The sequence below is a fragment of the Megascapheus bottae genome, chromosome 30, assembly GCF_031878675.1.
Source record: "Megascapheus bottae isolate mThoBot1 chromosome 30, mThoBot2.hap1, whole genome shotgun sequence".
In the NCBI taxonomy this organism is placed as follows: domain Eukaryota; kingdom Metazoa; phylum Chordata; class Mammalia; order Rodentia; family Geomyidae; genus Megascapheus; species Megascapheus bottae.
In genome coordinates this window covers 7,670,012-7,696,983 of record NC_143538.1, presented here as the reverse complement: position 1 = coordinate 7,696,983, position 26,972 = coordinate 7,670,012, and the positions used below count along the sequence as shown (strand labels likewise).

General features: G+C 42.5%; 1 protein-coding gene and 1 long non-coding RNA gene across 3 annotated transcripts; one reads left to right on the top strand and one right to left on the bottom strand.

The window, feature by feature from the left end:
* Nucleotides 1-203: 203 nt before the first annotated feature.
* Nucleotides 204-26,690, bottom strand: Tars3 (threonyl-tRNA synthetase 3). The gene is made up of 19 exons (XM_090321693.1): nt 26,320-26,690; nt 25,502-25,573; nt 24,129-24,319; nt 20,703-20,826; nt 19,359-19,480; nt 17,420-17,537; nt 16,203-16,267; nt 15,619-15,697; nt 14,368-14,514; nt 13,427-13,525; nt 9,589-9,755; nt 8,500-8,662; nt 5,608-5,745; nt 4,784-4,861; nt 4,591-4,691; nt 3,401-3,505; nt 2,643-2,715; nt 1,677-1,791; nt 204-424 (listed from the first exon to the last, which is right to left on the bottom strand). Exons 1-19 carry the CDS (start codon nt 26,632-26,634, stop codon nt 276-278), a joined length of 2,421 nt encoding a protein of 806 aa, XP_090177819.1. The 5' UTR covers nt 26,635-26,690; the 3' UTR covers nt 204-275.
* LOC150044378 (uncharacterized) lies at nt 687-8,503 on the top strand. 2 transcript variants are annotated; one of them, XR_016533205.1, is made up of 4 exons: nt 687-793; nt 1,933-2,146; nt 5,019-5,097; nt 8,365-8,503. It is a non-coding gene; the product is annotated as an uncharacterized LOC150044378 (long non-coding RNA). The 2 variants fall into 2 exon arrangements; XR_016533204.1 differs by lacking the exon at nt 687-793 and having other exon boundaries at nt 1,885-2,146.
* Nucleotides 26,691-26,972: the final 282 nt, after the last annotated feature.

The window sequence follows — 26,972 nt, the reverse complement described above, 5'->3', positions numbered from 1 at the left end:
TACACAAACACTGTACCACTGACTGACCTACACCCCCATGCCTGAAACCCATCTTTTGAGAAATCACAATCATAACAGTCACTTGTCACTTGTCACAATCCTCATACTTGTTGTAATCAGTTAATTGTTCGTTATTCCTTTCTCAACTGAGCCCACGAGAGGACCCCCGCAGTAGGCCTAAAGTTCTAAGAAACATAAACATATTAACTGGTTAAGAAAAATACATTTCAGTAGTCAAAACAAGGCTATGCAGAAGCAAGTGCAAGGAAAGGGTTTTAAAAGTCTTCCTCAGCATTTAGTACGCGTAATTTCTGAAGATTCTTCAGTTTGGCAATGGCAGAAGCTACTGAAATCTCTCCATGAATTTTGTTGTCTCTTGTCCGAACATTCACTGCATTGTTTATCTTTTCCTTTTCTCCAACCACTGTAGAAACAAAAAGAAAACATTGAAAATAAATGATTTCCCTTCATGTCCTCGGTTATGAGCCTCTTCCTTTGATAGTTAAGTGTCCTGGGGGAAAGGATGACCACCAGTCCTATCTCCTCACTGTCCACTTGAGAGAACGGGATTATGGTCTTGGGGTGCAAAGAAAAGCAGAGGGCTCTTCCTAGCCATACCAGCCAACCACAATTTCCCAAATGGGAAAGGGAGGAGTGACCTATATTGTGAGGTAATTTAGGAATCTTCACTCATTCTTTTTTGACACATAGAAGAAACTGGTACATGGAACAAAGCACATATTGAAGAGAAGCTTAAAGGGATAGAGCAGAACAGGAAGAACAGTGCGGCTTGGTGAGTTTTCCAATGGTGTGTGACTATTGAATCATTCTACCTTTTATGTCATTATCTTTTTTCTAATCTAAGTTTTGACTTCACACACTACAACAAGCCTGACTAAAGCATCACAATTACTACTACAAAGTCAACAAATGGTTTGGCAGAACAGCTCAGTATACATTCATCTTGCTTTCTGTCTTCTCTTCTGGCTTACAGGAGGCACATCAGTACTAGATGTGTAGGCATATGACCACAGGTTTCTCTTGACTCCAAAATTACTCTTGTTTTTTATATCTTTCACGTTTTTGTGAGTGTACTAGGGTTTGAGCTCAGGAATTTGTGCTTGTGAGGGCAGTAGTCTATAACTTCAGGCATGCCTCTAGCTTCATAATTATTTCTGAAGCCTAAATTTTGGATTCTGTATCCAATTACTTAAATGCTTCTCAGATGCTTTATTTTTTCCATTTACTTTACAAAAATTTTTTGGTTATTTTCAATTTGGAATCTTTTCCACTCATTAGATTAATCTTCAAGATTTCTAATTAAACCAGAAAAACATGGAATATTTCAAGCCTGCCACATGGCTCAAACATAAACAATATAGGTCTCTCACTATAAATATAAGGTCATTTTTACATTCTTTTTTCATTTGACTTGAGATGTTAACAATTAATAAAAATACTACAATATAGGATAGCTGAGAAACTCGAGTTAATACATAAACTTCTTCCTGCACATAACAATGACTACTCAGAAACAGCTAAGCCAGGATTCTTCTTTGTGTACAAGAAAACAGTCAAGTTGTGATAATCAAGCAGGGGCATATTTCTCATTTTACTGTTTTGGAATCAAAGCAAAAAAAACCCCAAGCATTTAGAAAAAGAAGATAACAAATTACCCAAAATAAAATTATACTGAGCCAGCTGTGCATTCCGTATTTTCTTATTTAATGTACAACTGTCATCTAAATCCACATCAGCCATGAATCCTTCTTCAAAAAATTCACTGGATACCTGGAAGAAAACAGAATAGATTTGTTGTGTTACTCGTGGTAGACAGACTTCACACCAACCTTTGCTTTTCCCCTTTGCTTTCCTGAGCCTTCACACCCCTGTGGGCACCTTCCATGAGGCGCAATCTGTGTGCCCACACAGGAGGATGGAAGGGACCGAGTTCCAATCCTCCACATCGCTTGCTCTGGGGGCCGAGATACCCTGTTGTGGAGACATTCAGGCAGGCCACACAATCGGTGGATGAGGAGCCCATGACCGAAGGTTTATGAGCACTGCACCCGAACCAACCAGCTAAGCTGAACCCAGACTTTCAACTCTCAGGAACATTTGTTATCGCAGGCTGCCAGGACTTAAGGTAATTTATTATGCAGTAATGTATCAGAAGATGCTTTTCTATCACAGAGACAAGTAGAATAGACGTTTCAATATACAAATTTATCAAAACCAATAAAAAATAGTTCTGGGGCTGGGATTGTAGCCTAGTGGTAGAGTGCTTGCCTAGCACTCTACCTAGCAAGCACTCTACCTAGCCCTGGGCTTGATTCCTCGGTACCACATAGTCTGGAAGTGGCGCTGTGGCTCAAGTGGCACTGTGGCTCAAGTGGCAGAGCACTAGCCTTGAGCAAATAGTGTCCAAGGACAGTGTCCAGACCCTGAGTTCAAGCCCCAGGACTGGCAAAAAAAAAGTTCTGACATAGCTACATAAACATGATTCATATGTTACTCCTAATTACTGAAACATGTTGGTTGTTAAATTGAAATGATGATTATGTAATATTTTAAAGCATGAAGTCAAGGACATACACAACATTCTACACAGCAAGGGGGTTATAGACTTCTACTGACTGTACCTGAAAGGCGTATTTTTCACATGTCGGTCCCACAGGGATGACCATTACCTGACGAGGGGACAGCCAGAAAGGCCTGGAAAATATATCAAATGAGCATTTTCATAATCATCACTTATTGTACAGTTAAAATTCACAGACAGAATTCCAGGTGTGAACTATGGCCCCCAACTCAAGCCTGCTCATTTGTGAATGCTGAAAACCTCCTCAGCAATGAAGGCTTTGCGCTGGGCAGCATGGGCTCCCTCAGTAGGCCACTCAGAGAGATATCATCTCCTTCTCCTAATCTGTCTTTTTTTCCAGTCTACTTATTTCTAAATCTCTGACATGGTTGTCAAAATAGTAAGGACAGCCTTATATTAATATGACTCCACACCTCTGGCCAGCTTCCAGCAAGGAGGATTTCCCTTCCCAGGCCTCTATGAGTGGCGCTGGGCTGCTGGAACTGACCTCTCAGGCCACTGGAGGATCAAGTTTGCTGGTTGCAGGCCAATGTATTCTGTGCTGTTTCCAACATAGGTTGAAGAGATGTGAGTGTGGCAGAATGCAGTCACCCAGAGGGCAGGATGTATGTTTTTCCACATAGCAACTAGATCTTTCAAGGGCTTGAAATAGATGAGAAAATAACGAACACTCCTGAGCTCCTAGAAGGGTAACTGGCACAGCATGGATACTTGCTGATTATAAAACAGAAGCTGCCAATGTTTTCCATCTTCATTTACTCTTACTAGACAAGTGGTTTTCCTCTGTACATCACTTACCATTTCCCCCCGTAGTTTTCCGCGAGAATGGCTATCATCCTTTCCACAGACCCTAGCACGGCTCGGTGAATGATCACAGGTCTTTCCTTGTCATCCCCGTCCTTACTGAAAAATGAACATTACTGAGTAAGCTTTTCCCTAAGGTTGGGCAGTAAGTTTACTTCTCCTATTGAATTTTGTCTAGATTTAGTGTTTTGGCTGCCTCTTCATTGACAAATTGGTTTGTTTGGTGGCTCTGTTTTCTCTCGGAAAGATGGCTTTGCTTGTTATCTTTTCTCCTTTGCTTTTAAAAGGTTTTATTACAGGGTACCGAAAATACATCCAAAAGCAATGACTAGTGTAATGAACTCCCACATCCTCTCTCTTAGTTTCAAACAGTTGCACACACTCCTGCGCGCATGTGCGCGCGTGCGCGTGCACACACACACACACACACACACACACACACACACTATCCACAACCCCATTTGTCAACTTCACTTTCAAAGTATTCCTGATTTTTGTTCTACACATCCGCTGGCAGACCTGAAGCCCTTCTGATACTCATCCTTCTCCCCTGTATAAAAGAACGGGACTAGAAATTATGATTAGTCAAGAAGTAAGCCTCCCTAAGATTTGTGTACCTGTTTCTTAGAAGGATAAAATACCACTTTATTGCAACAAGTGTAATGTGTTCCGCTTGTAACCCTGAAACTATACCAACAGCTCAACAAGCGGTGAATCTTTAAGAGGCAGGACCTAGTCGTAGGGACATTTCCTCAGAAGGGAGCCACGTTATTCCTCTCACAGGACTGGGCTTGTTCCCAAGACAGTAGGTTGTCCCAATGCAAAGCCACTCATATCCTTGTCTGCTTCATGATACAGCCATTTCCTTTTCCACTTCTCTGCCATGTTGAGATACAATTAAGACCTCGACAGATGTCAGTGCCATGGCAGATGGACTTTCCAGCTGTCAGAATTATGAGCTAAATAAACATGTTTTGTTTATGAAGTATCTACCCTTAGATAATTTGGTATGGAACACAAAATGGATGAAGGAAAGCTCCAAACAGAATATAAATATTTATGTGTGTGTGTGTGTAGGTATACATATAAGAGGTTTACTAATGTTTACATTTGTATTACTCATGCTCAGATGACCAATAATGAGGGTATTAATATTGCAGCACTTACCGTATCCGATTACTCACCTAACATATGTAAGATTAAATCTAATAGGCAACTGGAAGTCTAGCTGAATGGTAGCACACTGATGGTATCTGCCAATAGCATCCTTGATTTTTATATCAATCTGTAAGTCAAAAAGTTTGCTTAAAAAGGTTTTGTATTTTAATCATTTGGAATTTTTCTTTCTGTTTATTTGGAAGCTTGTGGTCTACTTACTTTAGGACCATAAAATGCTCCATCACCTGGGTTCAATTTCCATGGTTTTCCAAATTTCACCAAGCTATTCTGTAGTTGCTGTTTTTAAAGAAGAAAAATGTTAAAAATTTATACCTATTGTATATCTTTTTTTGTGTTCTAGTCTTGACAAAAGTAAGTTCAATAACCATGCCATTGCATTCTTTGTTTGACATATACTTCTTGCACATTTTACATCCAATTAACTGTTGAGCAGAGAGGAGGATGAGCAAGATCGTTCTGCTGTTTAAGAAATGCACGCACATGTCCACCGGGAAATTTACTACCCATCCAAGGTAAGAGTTCAGTTTTTTGTCAAAAAGTGTAAGACAAAGCTGTCCACAAGGACATGAGGCCTCTCATGTGAGAAGGCAGGAGCTTGGGGACCTTGGCCTTGCTCTGGCTCCCACACAATGGGAAGGCCAAGACTGTGGCCTTCCCTTTTGCTTTTCTTCTCCCCCTGCTGAGGCCTGGGAAACATCTTTATGACCTACTAGGGTGTGGGGATAGAAACCCCGCTTTGATCTTTGGCCACTAAGTACTTTTTACATGGCTTGTGATGAAGGTGCTTGGACCTGGTGCTGAGTACCAACAGAAGGGGCCTTTAGTCTCCCAGTATTCCTTTGAATGGTCTGCCCCTGGGAAGATAGCTATCAACACTCCACCCACACTCTGGAGGTGGGGAGATACAGACTCCTCCTGCAGGACAGAATCTAAGGGGAAAGCTGATGTGAGTAGCAGATAACAGCTGGGTTGGTGTCCTAGTTATTCGAGTGTTTGAAGGACATGCACTGGCTTCCTTTTACCTTTTCAGCTTCATTCCACATCTCAATGTCTCCTAGGAAGTTTTCGGGTCTTGTTGACAGGTTTAATTGAAAGGAGAAGCCAAATGTTGAGTAAACAGATTGTAAAAACTGCAAGCATCCCATGATTTCTTCTTCTATCTGAAACCAAAGCGACAATGTTACACAGGTGACATGATGTAACAACAAATGGAAATTCATTTATAGCATCTTTATTCACTGTTTCTAATGATTCACTGCTAGTGTGCAAAAGTACAATTCATTTCATATACTGATATTCCATGCTATCATGTATAAAAAGCATTTAGATCTGATAACTTATTTGTTGATGACATTCATGACACAGATGGTTATGTCCTCTGCTTTTTGTCGTGCATTATTATTTGTTAGTCATGGGACTTGAACTCTGGGCCTGAGCACTTTGGCTCAAGGCTACCACCTTACCCCTTGAGCCATAGCAATACTTCTGGTTTTCTGGTGGTTAACTGGAGATAAGTCTCATGGACTTCAGTGCCTAGTTTGGCTTTGAACTGTTATCCTCAAATCTCAGCCTCCTGAGTAGCTAGGATTACAGGCGTGAGCCACCATGCCCAGTTGTCATGCATTGGTATTGTTATTATCTGGTACTGCGGTTTGAACTCAGGAGTCTTGAGTCTCAGGAGCTTGTTTGCTTGGTTGGTGCTTTACCATATGAGCTATACCTCCAGCTTTGCTTTCTGCTGTTGACTTTTCTGCCTGGGTTGGCTTTAAAGCTCAGCACTTCAGATACCAGCCGTCCTGGATAGCTAGAACAACAGGTGTGGGCTACGAGCACCTGTCTGTCTTGCCTTATTTTACTATAGAGTTTCTCAAGTATAATAATTACTAAGTAAAAATGACAAGAAGTTACATCCTTATCTCACTTCTGACCTTTGGGATAAAGCATACTTTCACTACTAAGTATGAAATTAGCCTTATGTTTTTGCTTTTTATTTGTTTTGTTTGGAACTTGGGGTCTTGTAGTTGCTGATCAGACTCAGGTATTCTACCCCTACCCCTAGAGCTATTTTTTTCTACCCCAGCCCTTTTCTCCTTTAATTATTTAAAAAAATACGGTCTTACTTTTTTTCCCAAGCAAGCCTGCACAGTAACTCTATTTATGCTTCCGGAACAGCTGGGATAGCAGGCACTTGTCACCCAGGCGTTTTATTGGTAGAGCTGGGGCCTTATGAACTCTTTGCCTGGGTTGGTCTCAAATCAATATCCTCCTTAGCTCAGCCTCCTCAGATGTAAGCTACCATGCTCTGCTAGCTTTAGATTTTTCACAAGTGTTGTTAGGTTGAAGAAATTCTTTTCCATTCTTAGTTTGAATTTTTATGAAAAATAACTATTGGATTTTGCTTAATGCTTTTCCTTGCATCTATTAATATGGGCATTAGATATAGTGTGGCTGGAAATATGGTTCTAGTAGTAGAGTTCCAGTGATGAACAAGAAAGCCAGACCTTGAGTTTAAACTCCAGTCCTCAGTCCCAGGTGCAGGATGAATATGTTTTCTTTCCCTTCCTTCCTTCCTTCCTTCCTTCCTTCCTTCCTTCCTTCCTTTCTTCTTCTTCTTCTTCTTCTTCTTCTTCTTCTTCTTCTTCTTCTTCTTCTTCTTCTTCTTCTTCTTCTTCTTCTAGTTAATATGGTGAGTTTTTCACTTTCTAGCATTAAATATATCTGCCCTTCTTTGAACAGCAGCTATTTGGTCAAGATCCCTTATACTTAAAAAAAAAATAAAAAAAAAACAACCTAGTGGACTTAATCTGCTGAACTTTTAGACATTTTGATTCTATGTTCATGACAGTAGTCTGTAGTGGAGTTTTTTGTTTTTTATTTTTTGTTTTTTTTGAGATAGGCTTTTACTATGTAGCCATGCTGGCTCCTATCTTGAAATCCTGCCTTGTCCTCCCAGGTGCCAGGATTGTAGGTAGGTGCCACCATGCCCAGCTTCTGGTTTCTGAAGTAGAAGCTGAGGTGACTAATTTGAAATTTGCCTTCCTTTCTCACCTAGATATCTAGCAAATACGCCATTTGTGGGATCCTACAACTTGTCATGTGTTGTGCTTTCACTGAATATGTTTTCTTGCTTTCTTTGGGTTCCTTATTGTTTATTTAGTAGCATGCCGTTTACCCTTCACACATCTGAAAGTTTTCCAAATAGCTTGCTGTTACAGACTTCTACTGTAACTCAACTGTACCAAGGAACTTGTTCTGTAAACTTTGTACGGTAAACTTTATTTACTAAATCCCTTTACATTTGTTGATACCTGAGGTGTATTGGTAAACATTTCACATACATGTTCAAAGACTCTCTGCTCTTGTTCTAACTCCCCATGAGAACAAATCGCTGGCTAATGTTTGGTGGTAGCCTTTTGCATCATGGTTTTGAAACTGCTTTAGTTCTACGCAATTATTTCTTTTTCTTTTTTTTTTTTTGCCAGTCCTGGGCTTGGGCTCAGGGCTTGAGCACTGTCCTTGGACTTTCTCAAGGCTAGCACTCTACCACTTGAGCCTCAGCACCACTTCCAGCTTTTTGCTATGTATGTGGTACCGAGGAATCGAACCCGGGTCTTCATGCATGCTAGGCAAGCACTCTACCACTAGGCCAAACTCCCGGCCCTCTACGCAATTATTTCTTAAAAAGTCTAAATCCTTTAAATTCATTCAACTTAATAGAACTTAAGTTAATAAAATAAGTGAAGATATTTAAAGAAAAATACTAATCCTTTTTATGACAGGACATTATGAGCTACATTACAGAACCACAGACTACTAAAACTGCATGCATCCAGACCAAACACTTTCATAGCAATTCTGGGAGACTGCGGAATGTGAACTTGTCACAGTCATGCCTCCTCAGTACCATGGTGTACCTGCTCCACTGTGCAGAAGATGTGAGCGTCATCCTGCTGAAAGCGCCTGACTCGGGTTAAGCCACTCAAAGTCCCCGACAGTTCATTTCTATGAAGAACTCCAAAGTCAGCCAATCGGAGAGGCAACTCCCTCCAAGACCGTGGACGGTAGGCAAACATTACACTAAAAAAAAAATTGCAGAAACACATAGGACAGAAAGGAATTTTACAGTTAAGCACAGCTTCATAAACTCTGGTTTGTAGGTCTACACATTATTTTTTTTACATTTCTCTTTGGTCTAGGAGTCAAACCCCAGGGCCTTACACATGTTAAGCATTCATTTTATCTCTCAGTTACAGACTCCAGTCATCTCCTAGAAATGGCTGAACCTTCAGCTTCCATCACTGCAGCACTCTGAGAAAGAAGCCTATCTATTATCTCTCTTGTCCAGAAATCTGTTCCCTGTGTTTGCCCACGCAGTGAGTCTTGGGCAAAGCCCTCTGGATGGGGCTGTCGATCTTCTTGGGCTCCAGAAGTACCTGAACAAGTTCCTGTCAGGAAACTGGTCTAACCTTTGTGTAACTGACTGTCCACATATCTGCTCCAAGACATTCTATAAGAAGGCATGACTTTATGTGCCACTAAGACAGAAAATAACATATGGTTTACAATGTGATATAATCTTAAGGTATCATCAATTATAAAATGTATCCCAGTTTCAGGGATGAAAGGAAAGGAACATGGGAATCACCATATCCACAAGTCTATTGGTTATGACTTTCTGATTGTGCTATACTGACCCACACAGTATGAAATTCCTGTATGCAAATTGCCATTCCTGTATACATTGCCATTAGGGGGACACATAAAAATTTATAAAACATGCATAGTGTCCTTTGAGAAAAATAAGACCAAAATGATCCCCAGCTAACATTCCACACCTACTAGAGATCAAACACACTTCAAGAAGTACTTTGCTTTCAGGATCCAATCACTTGGTAAAGAGGACTAAGAATCACTTCACTCCACAAGGCAAATTAATAACAGTAGAAGCTACGAGGAAGGGTGTTATTCATTCATGCAAAACCTGTTTCCCTTTGAATACTCACCAGTGCCCTGGACAATTCATGGGCTTGAGGGCAAATGTGTCCTTTTCGATGTCAAAGGTAAACATGTTCTCACTGTAATGCTGCCAGTGGCCTGAGGCCTCCCAGAGTTTACTGTTGTATATGTTGGGGGAGAGCACTTCGGTGAAGTTGCGTTTGTGATATTCCTCCTTCAAGATAAATGTGTTTAATGTTAACATCTGCCAGAGCAGATCACAATTCCATGAGTCATTCCTCCTTCCAGACAAATGCATTTAGTGGGAATATCTGAGAAGACAGATAACAATTCCGTGCAAGGTAACACTCAGAGCAGTTATTTATTTATTTATTTTTGCCAGTCCTGGAGGGCCTGAGTACTATCCTTGGGCTTTCCTCAAGGCCTAGTGCTCTACCATTTGAGCCACAGCACCACTTCTGACTTTTTTTTCCTATGTATGTGGTACCGAGGAATCGAACCCAGATCTTTATGCATGCTAGGCAAGCACTCTTACCACTAGGCCAAACTCCTGGCCCCACAGAGCAGTTATTTTAAACTCAAGATTGTGTCTTCTGTTTTCATTCATGATTCATGTTTGTGAACCAGGAGAACAAGATTTACATATGCACAGTAAGAACTGCATGTGTATACCTATTGTATAACATGAAATAGTGCTATTATTCCCTCATAAGGCTCATGGTTGAAGGTCTAGTCCCCAGCTGGTGGATGACAACAGTTCTGATATGATCAGTAGAGAAATCCAGTGACAGACTCATAATCTGGTGGCATTACTGGAACATGGTAGGGACATTCAGAGGTGAGCATTATGGGAGGAAGAAGGTAACTGGTCTTTGGGGGGAATTCGCCTTGTCCTGGGCAACTCTCTTTCTTTCTTCCTTCCTTCACCCCAGTACTGAGGTTTGAACTCAGGCCCTCACACTTGTTCAGTTTGTTCGCTTGCTTGACTGGCATTACCAATGGAGCCACACCATTGGCTGATGTTTTGCTGGTTCATTAGATACAAGAGTCTCATAAGACTTTTCTGCTCAGGCTGGCTCCAAGCCTTAGTCCTTAGATCTTAGTCTCCCAAAGAGCTAGGATTACAGGTGTGAGCCATAGGTACCCAGCTTCCTCCCTCCTTCTTTCTATGCTTCCTGGCTACCAAGAAGTGAGCTGCTTTGCTTGGTCACACCCTTCTGCCGTGATGTTCTGCCTCACCATGCCCAGAACCAATAGAGCCACGAACCAAAACCTCTGAAAATTGGTCATAAGAAATTCTCCTTTAAAATGGTTTCCCACATGTGCCAGGGAGGGGGAAAAAGGCCACTAACATAAACAGCATATAGTATCAAGTGGTTTATTTCTTTAAAACTAGTAAATTGAAATACAACGCACATAGGGGAAAAAAAGCAGGACTTTTTTCCTATGCTCTTGGAGAGAGAATAATTGAATAATTCAATGTCTGATTGCCATGTTGCATGCAATACAGTCTTGATGCACTTAGTTTTAAATAGAAAATAAACACTTAGTATGCTTTAACTTTTCTGTAGATTTGAATGTTCTAGAAGAAAAGTTGGGGGGAATATATCTAATGCTATGCCATCAGCTTCTTTCTCTGGAGAGCAGGGAAATCAAGGGCCTGGAAAAGTCAATTCTTAATCTAGCCTCCTGAAGGAACCTGGAGAATGGCTCTGAACACAAAGGCAATGTATTTTGTCCCTGAGGGACAGTTTCAGGCACCCCATGGCCTGGTGATCTGCAAACACCCCATGAGCTCCTATACATGAAGTGAATCAAAATATTTTCAAGTGCTTTCTCATTACAAAAGCTAATATATCCCAACAGAAACAGCTGTTTCTCTAAAGCCCATGAAAATAAAGGATGTCCACCTATATAGAGAGAAGACAGGAGGAGTGCTATGCAACTCTGGGACCCATTCCTTTCCAACCAGTATCCTTACCTTAGCATTAGAGACTACTGGGGCTGTATATTTAAATGCCTTTACAATTCGGCAACCCACACAACCAGACCTTGGGCCTGGCCATCAGCCATGTCTGTCTTGCATCTATAAAAGATAAGAGAGCCCTTTAAGGCTATCATAAAGCCCTTTTGTTTCATCTTCACCTTTCCCCTCCAGAGTTCTAGGCAATAGGTGGTATGTTAATTTTTGAGCAAGGACAATGCAACCAAAGTAGCAACTGTGATTCGTCATCACCATCTGCCAAAATCTCTAACAATGGTTAGGAACATTTCAACTTTCCTTCCCTATACTCTCCACCTGCCTCCCACTGGCCATTCTTCCTGGACTGTGTAGCCCTGTGACAGAATCTGTAGAGGTCACTCTCAGGCTCCAGAGAACATGCATGGCAAGGTAGGAAAAGAAGACTAGTGAAGCTGCAGACAACAACCACACATCCCTTGTACCTTTGCACAGGAAGTGACTGAAAGAAGTTCTCCCCAGAGGTGAGTTATACATTAGCAAAGAGGAAGAAGACCAGGATAAGGAAACAAGAAATCCAAAACAGGAAAGATAGAAGGGGAATAGAAGAGGGATAGTGCAAAGAAGTTCTAAGATATTAGCGCACACAAATCTTAGCATCAGATTGATTCTAAAAGAAGAAGGACCAAATTACAAAAAAAAAAAAAAAAAAAGTTAAGCCGGGCATTGGTGGCTCACAGCTGTAATCCTAGCTACTCGGGAGGGTGAGATCTGAGGATCTCGGTTCAAGGCCAGCCTGAACATGAAAGTCCATGAGATTCTTATCTCCAATTAAACTGCCAGAAAACCGGAAGTGGCATTGTGGCTCAAGTGGTAGAGCACTGGCCTTGAGCTGAAGGGCTCATAAACAGTGCCCAGGCCCAGAGTTCAAGCCCCATGACCAACTGAAGTAAAAAGTTAAATGAGCAACTACTCGAACCACTGCAGAACAAAAGCAGCAAGTAGTTTTATAGTTTGATAAAGAATCTCTGAGGGTCAATTAGTAATAGGTGCTTCATAAAAATCAACTTATTGAAGATTTTAGCCTGGTGCGGTGATATATATCAAGAGGCAAAAGTATGAGAATTATGAGTTCCAGCTTATCATCCTAGGTTACATAATGAGTTTAAGGCCAGCCTGGACTATATACTGAGAACTTGTCTCAAAGAAACAGAACAAAAAATGTGTTTCCTAACAAGGATGCATCCTGAGAAGGTTGTTATTAAGCAAATTTATCAGGGGAACATTGAAGAGTGACTTACCCACCTAAGACAGCTACAACAACGTAATCTGACAGGATGATAAGATTGTCTGATACATTGTGGGATCTCCATCACACAGGAGGTCTGTCACTGATTGAAAACATCACTATATGGTGGATTGTTGTAGTTTACTACTCACAGGAAAGACAAAATGGAGTGTGAATGGACAGGAATCCCAGAAGTCCACGTAGAACACCTCCGAGCAATGTGTCTGTAGTCCTAATCATGCAGACACTGAAGACGTTCCAATCTATGAATTTATACCACTGGTAGGAATCTGACATAACTGCTCTTTGCTCTTTGCTATGGACCCCTCCTATCACCAGGAAGTCAAGTCACAGACAACAGAAGAGCTTCCTAAGTGAACATTTTGTGCCAGAAAAAGACATTTTTCTTTTTTTTCTTCTCTCACAGAGACATTCACACTTGTTTTTATATTCTACATGGTCTACATGGCCAGCAAGCACATTTTATAAAATCCAAGAAAACAAAAAATCATCTCCATGTTTCCATTAGAAGACACAATCCATAGAACTACTTGACAACTCAATAATGAGGAAAAAAGAGTAAAATGTAGAATGCAGTAAAATAAAAAATTTTTAAATAAATTTTAAACTAACTTACTCGTATAAAATCCGTAAGTGTATTATAAATGAAGGCTCCTCTGGGAAGGAAAAAACAGCTTCCAGGACTCAGGTCATGGAAAAAGAAAAGTTCTTGTTCCTGGATAGAAACAATAATTACATTTCAAACATTCCCTTTTATTCCTAGGTAGTTAACACACACTTGACCTGCTAGGGTCAGTGATTTCTCCATCTTCTAAGACTAACCATTCCCAAACCCTCAGTACTGCTCTGGAACCACCATTTCAGGGCACATTCATGGAGACTTGGCCTTGAGGTCAGCCTGTTTGTCATCCCGTGCTATTCACTGTGAACGCTTTTGTGACACACTCAGAAGATCTCACATGGAGAAAAATGTGACAGAAAAGAATCTGCTGCAGGGAGTAGGCTTTATGTGGTAATGACCGTTCTAGTAACTGTCACCTGAGAGCCTGCTCTGTGGGCAGCACCCCCATCCACAGTCCCTTCAGATCAACCCTGTGATCCCATCCATGCTCAGCAGGACAGATGAGGGCAGTGAGTTTCCTAAGTGAAACCTTAGCCACCACATAACACAGCTCAATCCTGGCCTGGAAGGACTGAGATTAAAACCTAGGATCCATCTGTTTTCAAATATCCTTCTTTCTTTCTATACAATGCCTGTCTCCTAAGTAAAAAGTATGCTACTTAGTGTACATCATTTTTTATTTAAAAAAAAGTTTTATTTTTAAATCATGATATATATCATGATAAAAATGATAGGGGTACAATTTAAAGAAACTACTAAAAGATAAGGAAAGGGAGAGGTTAAAAGATAATTCAGGTTATGAGTGTCAAGAAAATAGCACTGGGGAGAGAAGAAGAAGAAGAAAGACTATTGTTTAAATTGTGTTGTGTGAGATGTAAGCACAAGGTAACAAATGCAGACTTGTGTTTCAGTGGCTAAGGGAATGTGAGGCGTACCTTCCCAATTTTCCTGTGATCTCGGTTCTTAGCTTCCTCCTGGAACTTTTCCCAGGTCTTCATCATTTTGTTATCAGGGAAGGATATCCCGTAGATTCTCTGCAGGGTTTCCATTTCAGAATTGCCCTCCCAATATGTTGAAGAATTCTAAACATCACACAAAATTTTGATACACATTTTAAATATTGGGCATCAACAGCTCTGCTTTTGAATACAATTGTAGTTTTTCTTTGTTATCGCCACATTGCTTGTTTCAAGACATTGATGGTATTAAAATCTGAAATTCATTCTATTAAAGCTACAAAGGTCTAATTACAGTTATAATTTCCCAAATTATCCCACCTATCAGTGAATTATGTGAAGAGTAGAAATGAAATGTGAGGGAATGGAAAGGAAGAACACTGAAGAACAGCAAGCAGAAGAGAAAGAGGCAGGAGGTCCAAGAAGGGGAAGATGAGCTTCAGTGGCCCATGGCCACCGTGAAGGGCCAATGCTGACACGCAGCCCATATTGCTTTTTCACCATTTTAAAATAGATTTTCATTGTACAGAGGGGTTTACAAAGGCCCAGACTCTCGGAGCCATGTTTCCCCTATCACATTACCATTTCTTTTGTTTGTCCTTTTTCCTGCAGTACCTTATTTTTACATGGAAATAAATGTTCTTGCTTGCGCTAGGCAACTGAAGAAAACCCTAGTACCATCAATCCTTGGTATCTGGAGGGAAATTAGTTCCAGAACCTTCCATGAATATGAAAAGTCATGTTTTTCACCTTGTATAAAATGGCATAGTATTTCTATATAACATACATTATCATGTGTGCCTTAAATAATCTCAAAATGTATAAAATCCATATATTGAATGCTATGGAAAATATTTGTTATCCTCGACTGATAAAGGAAATCTATGACCTGGAAAAAAGTCTGCACATGTCTGTATATATGAAATTTTTCACATATTTTCATCACAGTTTGTTAATTCTACAGATACAAAACCTATGGATATGGGAGGCTGGCTATATAAAGGACAGCATTATCAAAAATATACAAAAAGGAAATGTATTCTGATACAATAACATTAAATAAAATGATACATGTAGTTTTCTAATAATCCAAATTCTAAAATATATATTACTTTTAAAGGAGAATGATTATTTAAATATCATATTCAGATTACAAAAGAATAATTGAAATCCCTTATCATCTAGTTTACCTTAAGTTTTCTATATTTATAAATTTTAAAAAATCCTTACCTTGAAAATTTTTATGGTTTTAATTTTTCCTGTGTGTCTTACATGGGGGCCTTTACAAAGGTCAATTAGTGGACCACACCTATAATGAGATATTTAGGATATTTTTACAGATTTTTAGATTCATTATAATCCTATCTTCATATTTTTGTGAGTACATGAATACACTTTCTTTGGTGATTCTAGGATTTGAACTCAGGGCCTCTTGAGATCCAGGCAGAAAAATATCTGTGAACAATGTCTGTGGGGAAAAGCTGAATGTGTTGGTATGCACCTGCAGTCACAGAAATGAGGGGAAGCCTACAGTAGACAAATCAAGGCTTGAGGGTGTGTCTTGGTCAAGAAAGACCCTATCCTAAATTTAAAAATTAAGATGAAATGCAAACATTGTATCTTAGTACCATCCTAATAGCTAATAAAGGAGAAAATAAATTTCCTCTTGGTGGTAATATTTTGGGGATCCTAAGTAATGTAATTTATCAGCTGTACAACAACAAACAGACTAGCTTCAAGAATACACCCTCTAGTTATATTGTTAAGATCGTCAGGTTTACCATCAAGAAGTGTTGAAATGTAGGCATACAAACCTGTAAACTGTGGTGGTTGGAGTATTGACCTTCTCCTTCAGAATGCGGCACTTAAATTTATTGTACTACAAAGAAAAATGTTTTGCAAGTTAGTACACATGCCTCTTTCAAAAGCATTGCTGGGACAGGTGCTAGGGACCAGATGCTGAGCCACTGGACACAAAGACCTCACAGCCCAGAGCTGTGCCTTCCAACCAGGGGCCTCAACTCCCACCACAGTGGGGCAAATCTGACATGAATGGTTGTAAGCAGAAAACATGCAGGACCTCATTGGCTATGTATTGAAATGACATTTTTGACATGCCTGGCTAAATAAAACGATTTTCTATAAAATCTAAGATAACACATGGTGATCTGATTTGTGGATCCATTATATTTCTGCTGAGTAATATTGTTCTAGAAAACCAAGTTCAACAAGTTTTATATAGAATATTTATTTATTCATTTATTTATGCCCTTCTAGGGATCAAATCCAAAGCCTTCCACAAATCTATATCCCCAGCTACAAGTTAAAAATCTTAAAAAAAAAAAAAAAGTTTAACAGACACTACCTCCAGAAAGACAACATGTGTCTACAAGTACTGATATTGTTGAATTTGGTAGTTAAATATTTATCTGGTTTAATGCTCTTGACTTTATTTTCAATGCTAGAATCAATGTTTTACTCAAGAATACAGAAGTAAGCATTCCCACTAGACAGCTATTAATAATACTCAGAATTGGGGCTAGGAGTTTGGCCTAGTGGTAGAATGCTTGCCTAGCATGCATGAAGACCCGGGTTCCATTCCTTGGTACCACATACATAGAAAAAAAAAAAAAAAGCCAGAAGTGGTGCTGAGGCTCAAGTGGTAGAGCTCTAGCCTTGAGAAAGTCCAAGGACAGAGCTCAGGCCCTGAGCTCAAGCCCAGGACTGGCAAAAAAAAATTATAAATAAATAACAAAATAATACTCAGAATTAGTCAGATTTAAAGCTATATATATACATGTGACAATTAATTCACCTGGCCCTTTACCTACATCTGTTTGAAAATTTCCTGGAAAAGCAGAAATGTTAGAGCAAATGGCTAGGGGCCACTGCACAATCAGTGCCAGGCTGGGGACACTGTGGGGAGCAACAGAGGACTTTGTGTAAGCGGTGGAGAGGGAGGCTACAAGTTAGTCTATATTAATTGCTCTTCATGCTCCTAGTGGAAGACTGTTCTGAGTTTCCCAGTTACCTTGAACATTTCCAGTAGGGTTTCCTTGCTGACTTCCAGTCTTTCAAAAGGCTGCTTCTCTTTTATGATGGTTTTACACATGTTCTCCAAGGCTGCCAGCTCCAAGCTGGACACTGCTCTGGAAGGAAGAACCACGCACATCAGTGCAGACCTTTTGACACTCTGCATGTCCCTCTGGCCTCTGATGTGTGGTCAGCATCACCAGTGACACCCCTCATGAACTGGCTTGGGGTTGTATTGTACAAGGCAGCAGGAAGCCTGGAGCTGTGAGATCTTATCATCTCCCCTCTGCCAAGGAACTGCTCTGCTCGAAGTCTCCCCAGTCAGGCTACATATGCTCTTCCCTATGGATCTGGCATTTATATTTGTTTGCTCCAAAGATCTGCATCCAGGGCTCACTGTGCTCTGCCACCAGTGGCTGTGAGGGTTAGTCTGGGAGAAAGATGTATGTGAACTGTGGTTGGGGTGCTCAGACCATCAGTGAGTGCTGACTTCTCACTCACTCACCTTCTTCCTTCTACCCTGCTTCTTTGCAGCCTGGAATTTTCTTCCTCTAGATTTCCACAACAATTCTCTCCTGCGCCCCCTAGTTTCTCAGATCTCCCTCCCTCCTTCCATTTTGGCTTCAGCATCAATGGCACTCTACCTCTTCTGTTCATTTGCCTGTCCTGAGGTCACTCCCCCCATGCCCAAAGCCTAGTTATTTTCCTTCATACACTCATCACCCCTTGTGTCTGTCATCCATTGCCTGCCAGCTCCATGAGGACAGACTGGCTTCACTGCTGAACCCCCAGCTCCACAGAAGAACCCTGAAGTAGCAGAAATCAGAGATGCCACTGAATGTTGTGGAATGATGGGAGAGGCTCTGGATGGTCAGAGGGCCTTGTGTGTGCTGATGAGATAACTGTGGGCACCCAGGAAGTCCAGATGGGGACTTGCTCACAAGATGCCAAGGTGTGATTAGATGCTAGACCTTGGAACCCCACCCTTTAAGGAGGAAAGAGGGGCCTGGAGATTGCATTAGTCACCAATTATTTCATCAACTGTGCCTGCCTCAGTTTAGAAGCCATTCTAACAAGTTGCTGAGCCCATTGAAAAGGGTGGTAGGGATTTCAGATTTCTAGCTGGTGGATCAGATGCATGGAAGCCTTAGACTTACAACTGGCATCTGAGATGGGGCAATGTGTGGGAACGAGCCCTCAACCTGTGGGTACTGTACTGCCCGGTGGGTGATGCTGTCTTGAGAGCTGGAGGGTTGCTGGTTGGGGTGGGGTCAGAGCACAGCAGATCAACACAGTTCAATGTTTTGAGTAAAAGTTTCAACTGGACAAGTCTGTGAGTGCTGGGCACTCAGTGAGGGAGGTTGTTAGTAAAATGAAGTGTCAGGAAAAGATAAATGCACTGCACTTGTCCAGGAAGAAGTGTTATGGGTCTAAGTTCAGATAGACATGAGAGGAAAGATGGGCGAAGTACTAGTGAGATAGAATAGGTACACTGCGCTATAGCTAGTGGGGTAGTGGCAAGGAGAATGGAGAGCTAGAAGGACCAGGGATTTTAGTTTGGGCTACTTTGGTGACCTTTTAAGAGCCACGAGGAATACATGGCAGGGGTGAGGTCTCTGAACCACCCCCTACCCTGCTCCCCAAGTGTGTGGGGGGCACACCTGTGATACAGAGGGGAAGACCTGAGAGGATTGATGTTTGGAATTTAGCTTGTGATTCTGGTTATAAGCAGTATTGTACTGTGTGCTTTAGCAGGTCCCACATTAGACAGCTATATACTGTTCTTCTAGGGGGAAAAGAAAACAATTGGTGAACAATGGTTCACCAATCTATTAATATTAATCCAACATGTAATGACTGAGCAAAGATGAAGCCATCATAACAGGATGAGGAATAAGCACGTGGCCTTTGGAAAGCTAGTATTCAGGGGTGTTTACCTGTCTTCGATGAACATGTCGTAATAAAATCCATTCTCAATAGGCGGGCCATAGCACAGGTGGCCTCCATAGTAAAGTTCCATGGCCTCCCCCAGGATGTGTGCACTGGAGTGCCAGTATACCTGTGTCGCAGGAGAGAAACCAGAGCAGTAGGCATTTGCAGGAAGATACCATGAGGAAGCAAGTGGGTGAGTGTTGAGGGGATAAATGCAAGGCATTTGAAAGAGAGTCTACCATGCCCACTTGAGAGCTATGCCCTCCCTGGCATTCACTGGAGCCTTGTGCTCTAGGCATATAGATGTGGGGTAAGAGTATCCACTTGGAACACACACAGAGGGGGTACAGAAATCTGGTTTAGGTGGGGAAGAAGGGAAGAGCCAAGCTGCTGCTGCTCTGGGCTGGGTACAGACAGCCAACATGGCTGCCTGGGATAATGTCAAAGTTAATGGCAGTTTGCATCTCTGTGGAAGTCAGAATGAAGGTTGGGGGAAGAAGGAAGTGCTGCTAGGAACTCCTGCTGGCACCTTTACCTTTTCTTTTACAACTTTAGAAAGCTGATCTGGTTCCAAGTTCCCAAGGAATTAGTTTTAGTTTATGGGTTACTAAAATTAACTTATATTGCTTAGACTATTAGATAAGGAATTAAATTTCAGTTTACCCATAAATTAAAATTATAGGTACAGGGCCGGGAGCTTGGCCTAGTGGTTAAAGTGCTTGCCTAGCATGCACGAAGACCCGGGTTCGATTCCTCGGTACCACATATATAGAAAAAAGCTGGAAGTGGTGCTGAGGCTCAAGTGGCATAGCTCTAGCCTTGAGAAAGTCCAAGGACAGTGCTCAGGCCCTGAGCTCAAGCCCAGGACTGGCAAAAAAAAAAAAATTATAGGTACAGGATAATGAATCCCCTGCTGGCACTTTTTTCCCCTCATTACACAGGAACCCCAGAATAATCAGAAAGCTGACTATAATGGGATCAGCTGACAGCGCAGCTATGTGTAGTGCTGCCCCAGGCTGGGCGTAGGCTGGGCTCACGCTGAGAAGCAGCCCAGAGGGTCATCTTTGGGGCAGAGCATAGGCTAGGATGCCAGAATGGGCTAACGGCCAGCATTAGTCCAACTCCTCTATCTGGGGCATTGTGTTGACCCTAAACACTGTGTTAGGTGCAGTGAGACAATCCGAACAGAAATAGAGTTTTTTTCCCTCATGCAATTTGTCTACTGTGCGAGATGTGGGCAACGGACAACACCAGGGGAGGGACCAGAGGATGAGCAGGGCTCTGTGATAAAGAATCACATTCAGGGCCTCACAAGCCCAGGGTGAGAAAAGGCCTGTTTAAATACTTACAGCTTGAGCCTCCTCACTGTCAAAAGTCAGCAGCTCCAGGGTAGAATCCCCTTCCAGGGGCCGGTCCAGGTCCCACAATTCCCCGTTGACCTTGGCAATCACGACGCTTGCAGCCACTTCCTGACTAAGGGGAGGGGAAAGTCACGCTTACCACATATGCCCATGATACAATTCCTTACAGGATTAAAATAATTTCTAGAGTTTAAAAAAAAAAAGAATGGATAGAAAGTACAAATGTAATTGGACAGATTTTTCTTTGGTAGCAACTATTATAATTAGAGCAATTTATGTTTGCTTTTTAAAATTTAGGAAGCTCCCAAGCTAAGTAAGAGGCTGAGACTAAGAGGATCACAGGTCCAGACCAGCTTGAGCATAAAAGTCTTTGAGAGGAGGCCGGGAGTTTGGCCTAGTGGTAGAATGCTTGCCTAGCATGCACAAAGACCCAGTCAGAAGTGGTGCTGAGGCTCAAGTGGTAGAGGTCTAGCCTTGAGAAAGTCCAAGGACAGTGCTCAGGCCCTGAGCTCAAGCCCAGCATTGGCAAAAAAAAAAAAAAAAAGTCTTTGAGAGGAGCCAGGGAGCAAGCATAGCCTAGTGGTAGAATGCTCGCCTAGCATGCTAGCATGCACAAAGCCCTGAATTTGATTCCTTAGTACCACATACACAGAAAAGGCTGGAAGCGGCACTGTGGCTCAGGTAGCAGAGTGCTAGCCTTGAGCAAAATGTGTCTAAGAACACTGAGTTCAAGCCCCAGGACTGGCAAAAAATTAAAAAATTAAAGAGACTCCACTGAGACAAGATGGTTTATGCCTGTGATCATGGTGACTCCAGGAAGCCTAAAGTGAGGGAGTACCCGAGCAGGCAATAAAGACCATGCCCTAAAAAATAACCAGTGAAAAAGGGCAGGGGGCATGGATCAGCAGAGTAACTCTAACCTAGCAGGTAACAGGTCCTGAGTTCAAACTGCTAGTACTGCCATAAAAAAAATATTAAGGACAGAAGAAAAGAAGAAAGGAAGGAAGGTAGGGAAGAAAGGGAGGAAAATAAATAAAGTTAAAACCACAAATAAATCTTAATGCCCAATAATAACTACTCATAACATTTTGGTATATGACAGCTGAATCCTACACCTGTTCCTCCTACCTTTTTTTAAAATAAGCATACTTCCCAACATAGCCCTTTACATTTTTATTTATTTACTTACCTATATGTCAACATACCAATTTGACCAATGTACCTTCCATCATTCTCCTCCATCTCTCCCCACCCCATCTAGTGTAGTCTTACAGTCTGACCCCAACAGACTCCCAAATCTTTCCAGAAGCATTGTATTTGTTAAGGAAGCCTCCAGTCAGGTACATTTCACGGCCTTTATTTTTGTTCTTACTGAAGACACAGCATGCGAGTACCCTTGCATCTTCTGCGAACAGCTGTAGACGCAGACCCACGTGAGCCTTTGTAAGTCAGCATCTGAGTAAGCAGAAGCTCAGCATACTTGCACCCACCCTGAAAACGTTGTCAAGATGCTGTTGAAAATTGATCTTTGCTGTCTTTTTTCTTTATGATGACAAAAGGGTTGGAATTCAAAGTCTTACAATTGCTAGGCTGGTATTCTACCATTTGACCCATGCCTCCAGTTCCGTTTTTACATTTACTTTGGGGATGGAGTATTGTGAACTTTTTTCTGACTGTGCTAGCCTCAAGCTGTGGTCCTCCAAAGCTCAGCCTCTTGAACAGCTATGAATATAGATATTAGCACCCAGCTTTGTTTTGATGTTTTTAAATAATCAATTTTACTTTTCAAAAACTGTCAGTTCCCTTTACTTATTTTTGGATTTATGGCATTAATTTTTTTCTTTTCCTTTTCTATGCGTCGTGTGTTTGTGTTTGTGTGTGAATGTGTGTGTGTGTGCGCGCGTCTATCCTGGGACTTTGAATTCAGTGTCTGGGTGCTGTTGCTGAGTTTTTTATGGTCAAGGCTAGTGCTCTACCACTTGAGCCACAGCTCTGCTTCTGACTTTTTTTTTTTTGTAGTTTATTGGAAATTATTGTCTCGTGGATTTTCTTGCCTGGGCTGGCTTCAAATTGAGATCCTCAGATCTCAGTCTCCTAAACAGCTAGGATTACAGGTATGAACCACCAGTGCCCATATTATTAATTGCAAATGATTGAGAAAAACAAGCAAGAGAAGAAACCTAGAAAGCACAAAGAAAATAAGAATCATCTGGTCTCACCATTCTGAATCTGATATTACATACCCTTCCTCATTATTCTATATATACCAACATAAAAAAATAATACTAGGCTGGGAGTTTGGCCTAGTGGTAGAGTGCTTGCCTAGCATGCACAAAGACCTGGGTTCAATTCCTTAGTACCACATACATAGAAAAAAAAAAAAGCCAGAAATGGTGCTGAGGCTTGAGTGGTAGAGCTCTAACCTTGAGAAAATCCAAGGACAGTGCTCAGGTCCTGAGCTCAAGCCCACGACTGGCAAAAAAAAAAAAAATAATAATAATACTATTATATGTGTATCTTATTTTATAAACCACTTCTTACAATTAACAATAAACCACAGCATTTTCTCTAACCTTAAACAGTTTCTAAATTATACTATTTAGTAATAAAAAAGAGAACCAAGACTTTCTGGTCATTTTGATTATTTCCTTTTAGGTTTTAATCTGCTCCATTTTGGCAATTAAGTATTTCAATGGATATATTTTTTTCTCTCTCTTTGTGCTTGAGCTTGTACTAGAGCTTGAGCTCAGTGCTTGGGTATTGTCCTTTAGCTTTTTTACTCAAAACTAGAATTCTATCTTTTTTTTTCTTTTTCTTTCTTTCTTTTCTTTTTTTTTTTTTTTTTTTTGGTCGTGGGGCTTACACTCAGCCTGGACACTGTCCCTGAGCTGTCCACGAGCTCAAGGCTATCACCCTACCCCCTGGGACACAATGCCACTTCCCGTTTTCTAGCGGTTAATTGGAGATAAGAGTTTCACGTGACTTTTGTGCCCAGGCTGGCTTTGAACCTCCATTCTCAGATCTCAGCTTCTTAAGTACCTAGGATTACAGGAGTGAACTACTATTTCCGGCTTCACTCTCTATATGTTTATTAAAACTTTAAATTAGACCTTTAAAAGATATTACGCTCTGATATTCAATTAAGATTTTAAATGGCCTTTTAAATTTATTCAACTGAATAAAAAAATGGATTGGTAGTTCCCTAAAAGATTTTCTCCAGTCAGAAAACTTTTCCAGACTGAGGTATAATAACTGAATCAACCAAATTGATTTCTCAGTCTCTATCTCTGTCTCCATGCCCCCCTATCTATCTATCTATCTCTGTGTCTATCTCTATCTATCTATGATAGAAGATATAGAAGGTCTACCTAGAAGGTAGAAGGAAGATATAGAAGGTCTACATGGAAGGTCTACCTGATCCCAGCAGCCACGTGATAAGGTGTTGTTTTCCACACTTGCCCTTCTACCATCTTCCCATCAGGCATCGCTACTGTAATCACACCACTTGTATTCTTCTTTTCTTCGGTAGCCAGTAAGATCTGATGCTCTTTCTTCAATGTTTCAAAAAGCTTCAATCTTTCTTTTATAAAACTCGGTTGCTTCACCTAAAAATCATTAGAATACAATGGGGTAAACACACACCAGTCCTTATACATATATAAGCCCAGTCGTGTCCTTACTGCACAGCCCTGAATTTGTTCCACCCCTCACTGCCTCCTCAGCATACACAACATACACAAGTACTCTCCAGGAGACCACTCCCCACACATCCAACTGCTTCCTAGCTCTAAGGCTCCAGCTCAAAGCCTGCCTCCTCAAACCACTCCACCTTTCCCGCTGTTTCTAGCACATAGAGAGTGACAGAACACTTACTTATACACAGCCATCCTTTGGCATCCAGGGGGATTTGATTCAGGAGCCCCACAGATACCAAAAGGTCTGTGGATGCTCAAGTTCCTCAAAAAAAAAGTGGCATAGTATGCATCTATAACCTATGTATGTTTCCCTGTATCCTTAAAAATCATCTGTAGACTGCTTATGACCAAAAGGCTAGGTAAATAGAGAATAATGACCTGAAAAGTCTGTAAATGTACAGTACAGATGCAATGTTTCCCAAACATTTTTCAACTCGTAGTTTGTTGAACTATGGATGAAGAATCTGGAGACAAGAATGTCAACTCCTCCATCTCACTTCATTCTCAAGTTGTTTCTCCTGGCTGATTTAAAGTCCAGAACTACACTGATTCAAAACCAGACTGTCCTCTTTTGTCCAAATGTACCAAATGCTGATGCACAATGAATACATTCAGGCTGTTTTAATGATTTTTATTTAAATATAAAAATAAAAAGCAGAGTCACTAGTTTCCTTGATATAAAGGAGAGATATGCTATCTCACCTTTAAGAAACTGAGAAGAGGGGCTGGGAATGTGGTATAGTGGGAGAGTGCTTGCCTAGCATTTATGAAGCTCTGGGTTCAATGCCTCCATTCCACATACACAGAAAAAGGCAGAAGTTGTACTGTGGCTCAAGTGGTAGAGCATTAGCCTTGAGCAAAAAGAAAAGCTCAGGGACAGTGACCAAGCCCTGAGTTCAAGCCCCAGGACCGGCAAAAAAAAAAAAAAAAGGAGAAGAAGAAGAAAGAAATTGAGGACTTCAAATATAGCTAAGTAACTAGCTCATCTCCAAATGGAGACATATTTATGTGACCCAAATAATTATTAATTCTGTTCGTGTCAAGACTCCTACACATTCATACTTAAAATGACCATTATTACCATAGGCTTACCTCACTACCTGGCTCACTTTCCTTCAGTTTCTTCTTTTTCAAATCTTTTTCTTGGCTTTTACTAGAAAGAGGCTGAAAGATAAATAGCATAATAGAGGCAAGTAAAAGCTGCACATCTGAAGCCTGAGGAAGGAGGGGATGTGCATTAAAAAAACAAACAAACAAACAACCGTCTCACTGAAAAAATGTGTAGTGGTCACCAGGGACTTTTAACCCATTATTTCATTAAGACGTTGCTAGTGGTGGGGCTTGGTGGTGCACGTGTAGAATCCCAGCCGCACTGGTGGGTCACGATTAGACTCTCCTGCCTCCCAAGCAGAAGGCTCTAATTTAACTTTTTTTTTTTTTTAAAGCCATGTTGTTAGCGCACCACAGTTACCGTGCGCTCAATCTGAGAAGTCTTCGGGGCTGGAGACAGGCTTGCCATCCTGGGCAGTGAGGATGGGGATATACCAGGGGCTGTCCTGGGCAGACGCCGCGGGGCACGGGGCGGGGGGGGGGATTTGGGCTGGGGACCCGGATGCCGGGAGGGGCACCGGGCAGGAGAGCGGGACGAGGGACACGAATGCCATCCTGGCCACCTGCTGTGGGGCTCGGGGCAGGGTAACGGGGCTGGGGACACAGATGTCATGTGGGCCACTGGGCTGGGCACGGGAGAGGCGGGGGACACACGTGTCGCGCTGAGCACTCGCTTCAGGCGCCGGCCTGGCTGGGCAGTGCCCAGCGGGCGTCCCGCCGGCTGCACGGGGCCCGTGGATGGAGTCTCCGGCCCCCGCGCGCGCGGCCCGGGCTCCCGGCGGGTTCCGCCGCCTCGTTACCTGCGCGCCCCGGGCGCGGCTCTCGGCCTCCCCGGACGCCGCGGCCTGGGCCGCGCGGCCTCGCGGGGCCCCGTGGCTCAGCCCCTCGGCCCGGCGCAGCCGCAGGCGGTACAGGCAGTGGCGCAGCTCGCGGTTCTCCGCCCGGAGCCGCGCCACCTCACGCGTGAGGTTCGGCCCCGCCGCCTGGCTCGGGTCCGGCGGCTGCAGCTGCTCCTCCCTCAGCTTCTGGACCTCCGTCCACAGCCAGCGGATATCCTCCTCCTGCCGCTCCAGGCGCGAGGTCAGGGCCTCCACCGCGAGGGCCTCGACCGCCATGGCGTCCGCCTCCCCTCAGGAACCCACGTCTCGCGGACGCCGGCTGAGGCGAAGGCGGCGTAGCGGCTCTGCCAAGGGCGCGCGACCTGGCGACTGGGCGGGGCCGAGGGCGGAGGGGCGTGGCTATGGGCGGCGCCCAGGTCTGAGCCGTGGGCGGGGCCGAAGATGAGACAGCGTATCGCAGGGGGCGGAGCGTCCGGGGCGGGGCCGAAGGGGATTTACTGCAAAGGGCGGGGCGGTGAGGAAGGCAGGGGTGGGGCGAGTCCTGGGGGCGTGGCTACTGGGAAAGGCAGGGACCCTGGCCCAGCCTGGAGGCGCTGAAAGGTTCCGTGTCCTCC